The 15,314-nt window shown below is 42.9% G+C and overlaps 1 protein-coding gene across 2 annotated transcripts in view; it reads left to right on the top strand.

The window, feature by feature from the left end:
• The first annotated feature begins 11,470 nt into the window (after positions 1 to 11,470).
• LOC122539798 (transcription factor CP2-like) overlaps positions 11,471 to 15,314 on the top strand; it is a 43,289-nt gene continuing 39,445 nt past the window's right edge. The window contains exon 1 of one of the 2 annotated variants that reach the window (XM_043674859.1): positions 11,471 to 11,680. In XM_043674859.1, coding sequence (XP_043530794.1) covers positions 11,595 to 11,680 — 86 coding nt within the window. In that variant the 5' untranslated portion in view covers positions 11,471 to 11,594. The remainder of the gene's footprint in view (positions 11,681 to 15,314) is intronic. The other variant, XM_043674860.1, reaches the window with a different exon arrangement.

Raw genomic sequence — 15,314 nt, forward strand, 5'->3', positions numbered from 1 at the left:
GATATCCGAAGCTAATCTAGTCCCACCTTCCAGCACCCGGTCCATATCCCTCCAAGCCCTTCCTATTCATATACCCATCCAGATGCCTTTTAAATGTTGCAATTGTACCAGCCTCTATCACTTCTTCTGGCAGCTCATTCGTACACACACCACCCTCTGCACAAAAATGTTGCCCCTTAGGTCTCTTTCATATCTTTCCCCTCTCAACCTAAACCTCTGCCCTCTAGTTCTGGACTCCCCCACTCCAGGGAAAAGACCTTGTCTATTTACCCTATCCATGCACTTCCTGATTTTATAAACCTCTATAAGGTCACCCCTCAGCATTTGAAGCTCCAAGGAAAACAGCCCCAGCCTATTCAGCCTCTCCCTATAGCTCAAATCCTCCAACTCTGGCAACATCCTTGTAAATCTTTTCTGAACCCTTTCAAGTTTCACAACATCCTTCTGATAAGAAGGAGACCAGAATTGTACACACTATTCCAAAAGTGGCCTAACCAATGTCCTGTACAGCCACAACCTGACCTCCCAAACTCTATACTCAAAACCTGCCCAATAAAGGAAAGCATACCAAACGCCTTCTTCACTATCCTATCTACCTGCGACTCCAATTTCCAGGAACTGTGAACCTGCACTCCAAGGTCTCTTTGTTCAGCAACACTCCTGAGGACCTTACCATTAAGTGTATAAGTCCTGCTCTGATTTGCTTTCCCAAAATCCAACACCTTGCATTTATCTAAATTAAACTCCATCTGCCACTCCTCAGCCCATTAGCCCATCTGATCAAGATCCCGTTGTGATCTGATGCAACCACCGTCCACTACACCTCCAATTTTGATCAATGCCAATCCATAATTGCTCTTGAGACAGTGGGGCTGGTGAGCTGCCTTCTTTAACAAGTCAGTGCCTTTAGATGTGTTTGGGGGTGGTGACGGAAAGCAGGAAGGTAGGGTGGAAGTGAAGGACCAAAGCAATTGAAAAGGTAAAAAGTAAGTAGCAAGTTAAAAGATTCAACAAAAAAATAGCCCTTGCTACTCCAAGGAGCAGTTGTTACAAGTGGCACCAATAGATGGAAGGGGGAGCCCGATAAACAAATGAATGAGAAACAAGTGGGAACATATAATGAGGGTTAGATGGAGAGAGGTTCAAAATTGGATCAGAGCTCCCAGAACTGAATGATTAAAGCGAATGGCCTTGATGTTCTGAATGCAATACCTCCCTGGTCGTCCACCTCAAAATTCAATGTTCTGAGATCCGTGAAAGTTAGGAATTGAAAATGAAAAATACCTGTACCACAATACTGCAGCAATGTACCACTTTACACAACATCAGGGCATCCTGAGGTCCTGCAACAGCGAAGAGACGTGCACAGCAAGATCCCACAAACTGGATGTGATGTGTGACCAGGATCATCTGTTTTCAATGGCATTGATTGAGTGCTAGTTGCTGGCCAGGACACCAGGAGGTCACTCTGTTGTTCTGTAAATGTTTGCTGAGGGATCTTTGTCATCTACCCAGTTTCATGTCTCATCCAAAAGACGTTAGCTCTGACATAGAAGCACCTTCTCAGGAAATTTGGGATCCCCTGCCCTGGAGGTGGTGCTCAATGTTAAAAAACAAAATTGGATCTTGGAGTGAGATAAAGGTCATTTGGTCTACTGAGGGAGCTACCCACACCCTGCTCAATCCCCATAGCCATATAATGTTTTCTCACCCTTTCAACGATTTATGCAAATCCCTTTGAAAGTTAATCTTTTTTAGTCACTCATGAGATGTCAGCGTCACTGGCTGGGCCAGAGTTTATTTCCCATTCCTGGTTGTCCTCGAGAAGGTGGCGGTGGTGAGCTGCCTCCTTAAACCGCTGAGTCCGTGTGCTGTAGGTTGACCGACAATGTTTTGAGGGAGAGAATTCCAGGTTGTGACCCAGCATCACTGAAGGAACAGAGATATATTTCCAAGTCAGAATGGTGAGTGTCTTGGAGAGGAAATTGCAAGTGGTAGCATATCCTATGTATCGGTTGCCCTTGGCCTTCTAGTTGGAAGTGGTTGTAAGTTTGGAAGGTGCTGAGTAAGGATCTTTGGTGATTTATTATTGGATTTGCCTCTACCAGCCTTTCAGAGAGGGCATCACGGGTTTCACAATTCGCAGGATAAAGATGGTTTTCTGTATCTCATCTTGCGCACTTTTGCACATGATCTTAAACCTGAGTCCTCCAGTTAGAGACATTCCTGCCACTGGAAATATTTCCTCCTTATTTATTATGTCAAAACCCTTCATGGTCTTGAGCACCAAATCTTCCATCCTGCTCCAGGGAGAACAAACCCAGCTTCCCCAGTATCCTTATAAAAGTGAAGTCCTTCATCTCAGAATTATGGAATCACCGAAGTGTTACAGCACGGAAGGGAACCATTCGGCCCTGATGCTTGCACTGGCTCAGTAAATGAGGATCATTACCTAGTACCTATTTCCTGACATTTCCACAAACCCTTGCACCTTGTTCCTATCCAAATAATCATCCAATTCCCTTCTGGAATGCTTCAACTGAACCTTCCTCCACCGCACTTCCAGGCAGTGCATTCCATACTGAACTCATGGTGAGGGTAAATGTTTATTTCTCATATCACCCATGCTTTGTTTGCAAATCACATTAAACCTATGCCCTCCTGTCCTTTATCTTTCATAAGTCAGAGCATAGAACATAGAACATAGAAGAATACAGTGCAGTACAGGCCCTTTGGCCCTCGATGTTGCACCGTGGAAAAAGATTCTCACTGTCGGCCCTATCTAAACCCCTAATCATCTTGTACACCTCTGTCAAGTCACCCCTAAACCTTCTTTTCTCCAATGTAAACAACCCCAAGTGCCTCAGCCTTTCCTCATACGATCTTCCTACCATACCAGGCAACATCCTGGTAAACCTCCTCTGCACCCGTTCCAATGCATCCACATCCTTCCTATAGTTTCATCCTACCTACTCTATCCAGCCCACTTATGCTTTTGAAAAACTCTATCAGATCTCCTCTGAGCATTCATCTCTCCAAGGAGAACAGGCCTAATTTCTTCAATGTATCCTCAGATCTGAAGTTTCTCAATCCTAAAATCATTGCTCCTGCGCTCTCAACAATGCATTTGTAACTTTCCTACAATATGCAACCTAGAACTGCACACAATACTCCAGCTGCTGCCGAACAAATGTATTAGACAAATTCAAAATCATCTCCTTACTCCATACCTGGATTAATAAAGCAGATACTGTATGCTTTACTTTCTGCTCTCTCTGCTTAGCCTGACACATTGAATGATCAGTGTCCATATGCACTCAGTTCCCTCTGCTCGTACACCCCCTTCAGAATTCATGCTCTATTTTTTATTGTCTTTCAATGTCCTTTCAAACAAAACATATCACATTACACTTTTCCCACCTACCACCCATCCATCCATTCCACCAACTTGTCAATGTCCTTTTGGAGTCGCACATTGTCCTGCTCACAATTCTTCCAAGTTTAGTGCCTTCTGCAAACCTGTCTCTTGCATTTTATTATTAAAGTATCAGGAAAAGCAAGGGTTCCAATACTGACCTCTGGGGAAGTCCTCTACAAACTTTCCTCCAGCCCAAAAAATATCTATTGCCCATTATTCTCTGTTCCCTATCACTCAGCTAATTTTACATCCTCTTGTACATTTCTGATAAATCTCTTTTGTCCCCTCTCCAAGTCCTTGACATCCTTTCTAAAGTGCGGTGCCTGGAATTGGACACAATATTCCAGGATGTTGGAGCTGTTGCCCAGTGTCTGAGGTTAAGAGTTCCAGCTGTAACTGGATGAGATTGTATCGACTGTATTCGGGAGGAACTTACCGTTGAATCTCACTCTGTTACACTTACTGGTGTTTGTAATGTAAACACAGTCTCAAGCCACCATGTTTCCAAAACAGTGTGTGTAATGTGGAGACAGAGGAAAAGAGTGTAAGCAATGGCTCTTATCACAATGAAAAGAAACTCATAACAGACAGCACTATTGAAAAATCTCAGCCAATGGGATAGCATGAGTCACCGGCACTGAAATCAGAAAACCTGCAGATGCAAATGTTGATTTTATGATACAGAATGGATTGCATCCTGAATGCATATGGTACTAGATAAGTCTTGGCTCCATCTAGTTTGCCCTGCAGACTGGACAAGTTAACAGAGAAACTGCAAATGTACCTGCAACCCTTTGATAATTTGGATTTGTAACTCTGACGCCGGTGACTGCATCTTGTCCAGTGTGATCAAAACATAGGGTGTTATCATGTAGAAGGAGGTCATTTGGCACATTGGTTCTCTATAGAGCAATTCAGCCAGTGTCCCATACCCGTGCTGTAACCCCATAGCCCTGCTGTAACCCCATAGCCCTGCTGTAACCCCATAGCCCTGCTGTAACCTCATAGCCCTGCTGTAACCTCATAGCCCTGCTGTAACTCCATAGCCCTGCTGTAACTCCATAGCCCTGCTGTAACCCCATTGCCCTGCTGTAATTCCATAGCCCTGCTGTAACTCCATAGATTAGAGTGGTGCTGGAAAAGCACAGCAGTTCAGGCAGCTTCCAAGGAGCAGGAGAATCGACGTTTCGGGCAAAAGCCCTTCATCAGTAATAGCCCCATTGCCCTGCTGTAATCCCATTGCCCTGCTGTAACCCCATAGCCCTGCTGTACCCCCATTGCCTTGCTGTACCCCCATTGCCCTGCTGTACCCCCATAGCCCTGCTGTACCCCCATAGCCCTGTTGTAACCCCATTGCCCTGTTATAACCCGTAGTCCTGCTGTCATCCCATAGCCCTGCTGTAACCCCATAGCCCTGCTGTAATCCCACTGCCCTGTAATTTAGTTTACTCAAGTTACCATCGAATTTCCTATTGGAATCACTAATTGCCTGCACTGCCACCACTCTCATGTACTGCGAGTTCCAAGTCCTTGCCACATACTCTATAAAAACATTACTACTATCATCCCTCCTGTATCTCGTGCACAAGATCTAAAGAAGATTTAGAGAAGATGCTTAACTGCTAGAGAAGTAGAATTAGACAAACTAATGGGGCCCCCTGGCCCTGTTGGCTTGCATCTGATGATCCTAAAAGAGGTCGCTGCAGAGATAGTTATAATTTCCAAAAATCCTTGGATTCTGGAGAAGTACAGGAGGATTGTAGATCTGTTAGCAAAGTCAAAGAGAAGTTTAGACAGGCACATGAACAGGCAGGGAATAGAAGGATACATATCATGTTGAAGCAGATGGGATTAGTTGAAATGGCAGCATGGTTGGCACAGCCATGCTGGGATGAAGGACCTGCTCCTGTGCTGTACTGCTCTATGTTCTTTGATCCCTCTGAGATCAGCATAAAAAGATCTCATGACACTATTTTGAAGACTCGCAGCAAAGTTCTGCTTGGAGTCCAGGTCAATATTTATCACTTACCAAAACAGACCAACTAGTCAATGTCACTTTGATGCTTGTAATAACTCGCTCTAAGTGAATTGGCTATTATGTTTCCCACATTGCAAAAAAAAACCCATAATATTTTAAAAGTACTTTTTTGGCTGGATCTCCTGAGGTCAAGAAAGATGTTGTAGGAATGCCACATCTTCCTTTACCTTCACAAAGTCGCATTTTACAAATTAATACCGAATGACCAGATGTATATTTCCCTCAATGGTTTGGTGATTAAACTTTGCAAAGTCCATTTGTTTGAATAGCATCCTGGGGCTTTGATCTCAAGAAGTGTAGTCATCCCCAATGAACCTCCCTACTCTTCTCATCACTTGAAACCTTGTGAGGTACCTTCCCCCAGTCTCGGACGAGATCCTTCCTGAAAGCTAGTGAGAATTTCAACTGTGGAATTATGGGCATGATTTTCACAGCTCAGCAACTCAAATAAAAAATGCCAGGAACAACACCAATGACCCTATTGGCCTTCATTGATCTGATCAAGGCTTTTGACTCAATCACTTAGGAAGACCTTGTTCAAGGTTGGCTGTCCAGTGAAATTCATCAACATTCTCTGTCCCTTCCATGATAAGATGTAGATGACAGTCCTCACTAATGGTAATATGATAGACCTTTGTGGTCAAGACTAGGGGCAAGTCATCATATCCACCATTTTCTCCATCTTCATCTTGTCAAGAACAAGCTTCCCATTGGTGTGGACGTTCTCGGCAGAATGGACAGGACCTCACGATCAACCCATTGAAAGCCAAGAAGAATATGACTCTGACCTTGCTTGTGGATCTTCAGTATACAATTGACCATGTCAGCTCTGCTCTCAAATAATCAACATGCCTTACGTAAAAGCCTACATGGAAGCATACCAAAGAATTGGTCTCAGCCTCAAATCCTTCTTCAAACTGTCCCAGGTCAGGTTCCGGGTCTATCCTTCCAGTAAGATTAATGGAGAAACCGTCCCAAATGTGGAACATCTTCCATACCTGGGAAGCTATCTTACATCTAGGGCTGACATTGTTGTGGAGATTCACATTGCATCCAATCTGCAAGCACTACATTTGGACACCTAAGGAGGGGAGTCTTCAGTGATCCTGACATCTGTGCTGATACCAAGGTCCTTGTGTTATCCTCTGAACGCATTTTTATGATTCCAAAACTTGGACTACATGTAGATGCTGCCTCAGAACCACCAATAACATTGTTTGAGGTGAATTCTCTGCATCATCTGGGCGTACTTAGTAGACAACAGAGTTATTGGTGATTATGCTGTTGTGATGAAGCCTGCAGTTCAAAGTCTCTGATACATATTCTCATCCATATTATAAACTACCCTTTGGTAAATGCGCTGGATTCCGACTCCTGGTCTGTGCTCAATGGCCCCCAACCCAAAATGTCCATATTGGATGAAAATTGGGTTCACCTTCAATGGTGTCAGTAGCCAACTGGCCTGAGAAGAGTCAGTGCCCAGACACATACTGGCTAAATGGACAATTAGGTTACCACTGGACAACAAGAGTCAATACCTTCAGGTAAAGGATATCTCTTACAGCCTACACACTTAAACATCCAGCTGAAGGAGCTTTCTTGTCTCTTGTGATACAGCTTCATGTAGAAAGTATCACATGGTAATTCCCAGTTTAGAGAAAAAGCTCTTTGATATTTAGAACCTGATACCTATTATTTGGATGTAAATACCTGTTATGTTTACCCTTGAGCACAATCATGCAGAACATACTGATTCCACTGGATAGATCCTTTGTACAATAGATCATTGTAGCAGACGCCAGAGTAAGTTATTTTTAAAGGGATGACCATTCACAGAATTAACCCTTCCATGTATGTCAGCATATGGCAAAAGCATTTCTTCAAATCAGAAGACTGATGTTCTGTGTACTTTATTCAACAAGAATGAGGTGTAGTAGCAGCGTCAATTCACAAATAATAAATGGTCACTATTCTCACTATTCTGCATGCACTACTCATTATAACTTCTCTCTCCAATATTCCTACTCCTCTTGAAGATTCTGAGTCATCCTGCGGTCAGAGGTTGTCTGACTTTCCAAGTAACCATTCCCTGCACATGAACATTCTAGACCACAAGACCAATGGTGTGATGTTGCGTTCACCTCACTCCCACCCTCCTGTGCTCATCCATCTCCCTTATCAAGCATCAGTCTATTAGTACATTCCAGCACAGTGAGTGGTTATTGGTGGGGACCAGTGACAGGTACTACATTCAAGGAGTGCCATGAAAGTTTGATTCTGGGAAAACAGCTAACTGCTACCCCATCTGGTATCAGTGGGTATCAACTCCAAACTCTACTTTGACCTGCACATTTGTCAAACCAACCTGTCAGAAGAAGCAGATTCCTGAGCAAGGAAAACTACCAAGCAGGCAAACCCAAGTCATATTCCAGAGGTTGTACAATGTACATATCAGCAGGGATAAAAAAGCAGCCAGTATCATTAGTTATGTCACCACTGAGTGACAGTAATGGACTCTGGAACAGTGGTATCATGTAAGATTTCCATTCTGGTGAACTGGATTCATTTACCAGATAGTGCAGGCTATTGAGTACATTTAAGATTTGGAGATGCCGGTGTTGGGCTGGGGTGTACAAAGTTAAAAAGTCACACAGCACCAGATTATAGTCCAACAGGTTTATTTGGAAACACTAGCTTTCGGAGCGCTGCTCCTTCAACAGGTGGTTGTGGAGTATAAGATCATAAGACATAGAAACAGCTGGCTTCTTGAACCAATGCAGTCTACATGCTGGAGGTAGACCCACGGTGGGGAAATGGCAAGGAATTTGCAACAAATATCTTTTTCAAAATTAAATCCTGAAGTGTATGTGGTATTCACTGGCCATTTTCTGGAAACAAAGTAGTCCAGCTGGAGTGTTCCTTTCAGTCAGAGACATGACAACCGGGTGTAAGAGTCTTGGAGTGGGTGCAAAGGAGATTTCCTCAAATTCCAAGGACAAGGGACTTATGTGGATGGATGAGAGAAGTTGGAAGTATTTTTCTTGCAGCAGAGAGGGCATGAAGAATTTGCATTGACGTTCTGAGGGAGAGGAGCAACGACAGGAGCGAGCAGGGCAGAAGATTAAAAGCTTGATCACGGAGAGGAGGAAAGGCAGGTGGAAATCTTTACAAAGGGAATCTCAGAGATTAGGTCTTGGCTGCCATTGGTGGAATAATTGAAACCAGGGACGAGTGAGAACCCAGAATTTGAGAAGCACATTCCTGGGAGAACTGTGGGCTTGAAGGAGGGACAAAGCCACAGGGATCTGAAAACAAGAATGACAATTTCCAAACTGACGTGTCGCTCAGCCAGGAGACAGAGGAGCTGGCCAAAACAGAACAACCTTGAGGATCCGAACGAGACAGGCAGGGAGTATTTTATTCAGTTAATTGATTGTTCAGATGACTGATCTGATCATAAACAAGCTGTAATTAATGAGTGCCGGTTATCCGAACATGCCTCAGTTATCTGGCAATGCATGCCACAATGCAGTTTAACTGATAACAGGATACTGACTTGCCTAATGCCATTTTTACGGGACCTTGAGATCTTGTTCAGATAATCTGAAATTCAGATAATTGATGTTTGGATAATCGAGGTTTCTCTGCACTAGTTTTTGTCAAGTTGGAGCACTTGGCTAAGACAAGGTCCCACAGGACCCTGGACCTTGTTGATACCTCACTCAAACAAATCACCAAATATGTCCAGCAGAGTTCCAGCATTTTATTCCATCGAGTAAAGCATCAAGATAAAGTTCTATCACCACTCGCATGTCAGCATAGATTGAATTTTTCAGTGGGATAATGATCAGGAACTTGATTGTTTGCTAACTTTCCAGATAATTGCTATCCTGAAACCAGACAATATCTAACCCAGGCTGGGAATCAAATTTGGATCTTCAGCACTGTGTGGCTCATTGCATATTGTGCTCTTTACCTACTGTGGGAACTAGGGCCCATTACAACTTGCAACTGTACAGATCATTAACATGGCCAAACGCCCCAGGCATCTTCACAGGAGCTTATCAAACAAAATGCAATCACAAGCCACAAAACAAGATGTAAAGTCAGATTTCCCAAATGAGAATACAGAAGGCACGGTTAGTATATTTGTGGATGACACCGAAATTAGTGGCATAGCAGATAGTGAAGAAGGTTTTCTAAGATTACAAAGGGATCTTGATCAAATTGGTCAATGGCTGCAAAGCACCAGAAGAAGTTCAATCAGTATAAATGCAGGGTATTGCATTTTGGTACAACAAACAAGGGCAGGGCTTATACAGTTAATGTTAGGGCCTTGGGTCGTGTTCTAGAACGGAGGGACCTAGGGGTGCAGGTACATAATTCCTTTTCTTTGAAGTTTGAGTCACATATAGACAGGGTGGTTAAGAAGGTGTTCAGCACGCTTGCCTTCATTGCTCAGACCTTTGGCTATAGGAGCTGGGAAGTCATGTTGAGGTTGTACAGGATTTCTGGAGTATTGTGTCCAGTTCTGGTCACCCAGTTATAGGAAGGATATTATCAAGCTGGAGATGATTCAGAAGTGATTCACCAGGATGTTGCCAGGTATGGAAAGTTTGAGTTGTAAAGAGAGGCTGGATGGGGTGGGACTTTTTTCACTGAAGCATAGGAAGTTGAAAGGTGACCTGATAAAGGTTTATAAAATAATGAGAGATATAGATAGGATTAATGGAAGTTGTCTTTTTCCTAGGCTGGAGGATTTCAAGACTAGGGGACACGTTTTTAAGGTGAGAGGAGAGAGATTTTAAAAAGACTTGGGAGGAAAATTCTTTATACGGGGGTGGTTCACATGTGGGAATGAACTTTCTGGGGAAGTGGTGGGTGTGGATACAATTACAATGTTTAAACGATAATTTGGGTAAGTACATGAATAGGAAAGGTTTGGAGGCATATGGGCAGGCAGGTGGGACTAGTTCAGTTTGGGATTATGATCAGCATGGACAGATAAGACTAAAGGATCAGTTTCCATGCTGTATGACACTATGACTCTATAAAAGCATGGTTTAATCACTGGGTCATAGTCTAAGAATATGGGCTATTTAGGACTGAGATGTTGAGAAATTTCTTCATCCAGAGAATGGTGAGCCTGTGGAATTCTCCGCTACAGAAAGCGATTGAGGTTAAAATACTGAATGCGTTCAAGAAGGGGTCAATGGGTGTGAGGAAGATAGCAGGAACAGGGAACTGAGTTGGATGATCAGGCATGATTATGTTGAAGGCTGGAGTAGGTTTGAAGGGCTGAATGGCCTACTTCTGCTTGTATTTTCTGGGTTTAACATCCCAGTCCAAAGAAGACACTTCTGACAATGCAGCACTCCCTCGATGCTGCACAGGAGTGTTGGTTTACATACTCTGGACCTAGCTTTCTGATGCAGTTTCTGAAGTGTAATTACCAGTACATAATGGTAAGAGGACAGCGTTCGGGAATATTTATACAAGTAAAGGATCCATTAAAAATGATGAGCTGGAAGAAATACAGATCCAAAAGGATAGCAGATCTATTGACTCAAAATGAGTGATTAAATGTTTTAAGAACTCAACATTCTTTCTGCTCCAATTATTTTACCAACTTAGTTTAAACTGTTCAGCTTCCCTGTGGAAATAGCAGGCAGTGCATCAACTAAAATGTTTCTCTGCAAATATTGCCAACAATAACCTGCAAACTGAAGAAATAAAGTGGGACAAAATGAAGAGAAAATCAAAAATTAGGTTCAATCCAAAACCAAAAGTACTCTTCTTTGCAAAATGGCACACTGAAACTTTCTTGTTTCTGGGGATTTGAGTCAAGCTGTTGCAGCAACATTTTGGGCTGAGGCCAGGCTTTCCCTGGGCGTGGACTGATCATTTACCTGAAATACTGTTTTATTGCAGTGCCCCAGGGGATTGCTTCTCTTCTATTTGCATGTAAATTGTTGTGTAGAACTTTCCACCCACTCTCCTCCCACTGCACCTGTTGAAAGGCACAGCTTGCAGAATATAAGGACAGGGGTGCGGGTGCTCAGGTTCCAGCTCCTTCAGACGCCCAGCAAGCCTGTTTGCCCTTGAAACTTTTCCACCCTGGAAATACATAGAAACACCATGTTGTATTGGCACAACCAGACTGAGCATTACTGGCCAGCTCAAACAGAGCATTACCACCAGTATGTCACCACTAATGGAGGACGGTGAGTAAGAACATCACTTACCCACGGATGGCTATGTTGAGTATCTTTGCTTTGTAAAATAAACTGTGTGCTTTGATTGTTCCTTCAAGTAATGCAGCTTTATTTCAAGAAAATGTTTATAACAATGTACTTTATTGCTTCGTAGTTGCATTCTCTTGAGTCGGATGTTTGTGGGTTCAGGTCTCACTAAGAGCAAATATCTGGAGTGTGAGTGCTGAGGGAGGGTTGCAGTGTCAAAAGGTGCAATCTTTTGGATGAGGCATCAAACTAAGTCTCCATCTGTCCTGAAACAGAATGTGCTGGAGAAGCTCAGCAGGTCTGGCAGCACCTGTGGAGAGGGAAAGAGAGTTAAACATTTCAAGACTCGTATGACTCTTCTTCAGAATTCATCTGTCCCCTCAGACAGATGTAACAGGTCACATGGCATCATTTTGAAGAAGAGCAGGGGCATGATCCTCAGCATCCTGCTCAATGTTTATCTTTAAACCAGTATCACAGAAACAGGTTATCTAGTCTGGTCATTATCACATTGCTGTTTGTGGGACTTGAGAGTGTGCAATACAGATAGGTTGTCATTATTTCATTACATTTTGATACCTGTGCTTCAAAAATTCTTCACTGGCTGTAATGCACGTGGAACATCCAGTAATCATGAAAAGAGCTGTATAAATACAAGCTTTCATAATGATTACCACAGTAGATTTGTTTAAGTGCTATTTACATGCAAATTAAAGTCAAGGTTGATATTTTGGTCTTGGGTCAGGAAGATTGCAGGTTTAATTCCCACTGTGGAAGTTGAGCACATCACTTGAACTGATACTGCAGTGCAGCAGTGAGTGAGTGAGTGAGTGATTGCTGCAGGTGGGGAGTCATGGTTAAATAATTTATTACACCTAGACTCTATCATTTGTAGTCATAGCTCACATGAAACCTAAAGATCTAGTTTGGCCCTAAGCACTGTGAGCAGCTCTGAATCCTGCCTTTAGGAACGATACATTGGTCTTTGAGGGATTTACTTGAATGATCATTGTGCCCCAAAGTTATGAGAAGAATTTAAACAAGCCAAGATCACACTCTCTCGAATTTAGAAGTTTAAGGAGTAAGACAATTTTAGAAATTCCAGATTTTAAGTGCATTGCTACAAGTGACTACATTCAATGTGTAGTTGAAATTGCAATGTAAAAGACAATCTACACCCAGAAAGCTCGTACAAACAACAATAAAATAAATCATGAGATACCTGGTGCCTCATCTGAAAGAAGTCACCACCAAAAGTGTAGGGTCCCTCAATGCCACGCTGGAATATTGGCCCAAACGATTGGTTCAGCCCTAAAACTTAAAAACTCAATGATTTCAATGCATTATGGACAGATACATTTATTTTAATCTATTTTAGTTCTGGATCGTCCTAATCACAAACTTTAAAAGCTTTAGTAATTCTACAAAAGATAACATTAAAATATGTTGGCTGAAAGAAATTTCTCTTGGCAATTTCTCTATAGAGCATTGAGATGTTAATTAATGAGAATTAAGATTTGAGATGCCTGGGTGCTTGAGCAATCATTTGGAAACTGATTGAATTATTTTCCTTTGAAATTCTCGCTCTACATTTTGGTTTAAGTGAATGTCTCTCATCGTCTCCTGAAAGTATTATTACTTACCAGTGTAAGGTTCTGCATGAGTTCCCTGTTACCTCGTCCCAAATCACATGCTTCTCATATGATCCTAGACAATGATCACTAGGTGGGCTATTCAGCTGTGGCTGCAGCACAGCAAATTCTCAATTTGGTCTGTTCCCACGCAACTGGGTGTCAGCATTCCACTGTGGCAGACATTTTCTCTTGTCCTGTGGACACTGAGCTGAAGTGTGATACTTCCAGGATCACCCTGGGAGAAACAAGAGATTGAACATTAAAACTACCCACTCCGTGACTCAGCAACATGGAATCAGCTACACAGGAGGCCATTCAGCCTGTCATACCAGAACCGGCTCTTTGAAAGAGCTCTCCCATCAGATTTGCTCCCACATCCCTTTCCCGGAAATGCCTGAATTTTTTTGTGTTTAAACATTACCTAACTCACTTTTGGTAGTTATTAGTGAATCTGCTTCCATTGCCTTTTCAGACATGGTTCACCAGTCTGTCAATGAAGCTAAAAACCTTGCAGCGTTGTTCTGCTAATTTAAGGAAATATATGCTGCTTCAATCTAGGCTGAGACTTCACCATATCACCGAGAAATCCCTCACTGCCATTTTTCACATAGGACAATAGAGTCGTAGAGTTGTACAGCATGGAAATAGACCCTTTGCTCCAACTCGTCCATGCCGACTAGATATCCTAACCTAATCCAGTCCCATTTGCCAGAATTTGGTCCATATCCCACTAAAGCATTCCTATTCATGTATCCATCCAGATAACTTTTAGACCTTGTAATTTTACCAGCCTCCACCACTTCCTCTGGCAGTTCGTTCCATATATGCCCAGCCTCTGCATGAAAACATTGCCCCTCTGATCCCTTTTAAAGCCTTCCCCTTTCACCTTAAACCTATGCCCTCAAGTTTTTGACTCCCCCACCCTTTAAAAAAGACCTTGGCTATTCACTCTAACCAGGTCCCTTATGATTTTACAAATTTCTATAAGGTCACCCCTTAGCCACTGATGCTCCAGGGAAAATAGCCTCACCTATTCAGCCTCTCCCTATAGATCAAACCCTCCAGTCCTGGCAACATCCTTGTAAATCTTTTCTGAACCCTTTCAAGTTTCACAACATTTTTCCCGTTGAAGGGCAACCAGAATTGTATGCAATATTCCAAAAGTGGCCTCACCAATGACCTGTACGGCCGCAACATGAATTTCCAACTCCTGTACTCAATGTTCTGACCAATGAAGGCAAGCGTGCCAAATGCCTTCTTCACCGTCCAATCTACCTGAGATACCACTTTCAAGGAACTAGGCACCTACACCCCGAGATGTCTTTGTTCAGCAACACTCCCCAGGGTCCGACCATTAAGTATATTAGTCCTGCCCTGGTTTGCCTTACCAAAATGCAACACCTCACATTTATATAAATTAAACTCCATCTTCCACTCCTCAGCCCATTGGCCCATCTGATCAAGATCCCGTTGTATTCTGAGGTAACCTTCTTCGTTGTTCACTGCACCACCTATTTCAGTGTCATCTGCAAACTTATTAACCATATCTCTTATATTCACATCCAAGTCTTCATATAAATGATGAAAAGCAGTGGACCCAGCACCGATCCTTGTGGCACACCTCTGGTCACAGGCTTCTAGTCCGAAAAGCAACCCACCACCACCACCACCCTCTGTCTGTTTACCTTCAAGCCAATTTTATATCTACTTGGCTAGCTCCCCCAGATCCCATGTGAACTATTTTTGAAAACCAGTCTACCATGCAAAACCTTGCCAAATGCTTTGCTGAAGTCCATATAGACAACATCCACCACTCTGCCTTCATCAATCTTCTTTGTCATCTCTTCAAAAAACTCAATGAAGTTAGTGAGACATGATTTCTCATACACATAGTCATATTGACCATCCCAAATCCATCCTTGCCTTTCCAAACGCATGTAAATCCTGTCCCTCAGAAACACCTCCAACAACGTAGCTACCAA

This window comes from Chiloscyllium plagiosum, chromosome 33 (assembly GCF_004010195.1).
Source record: "Chiloscyllium plagiosum isolate BGI_BamShark_2017 chromosome 33, ASM401019v2, whole genome shotgun sequence".
Taxonomy (NCBI): domain Eukaryota; kingdom Metazoa; phylum Chordata; class Chondrichthyes; order Orectolobiformes; family Hemiscylliidae; genus Chiloscyllium; species Chiloscyllium plagiosum.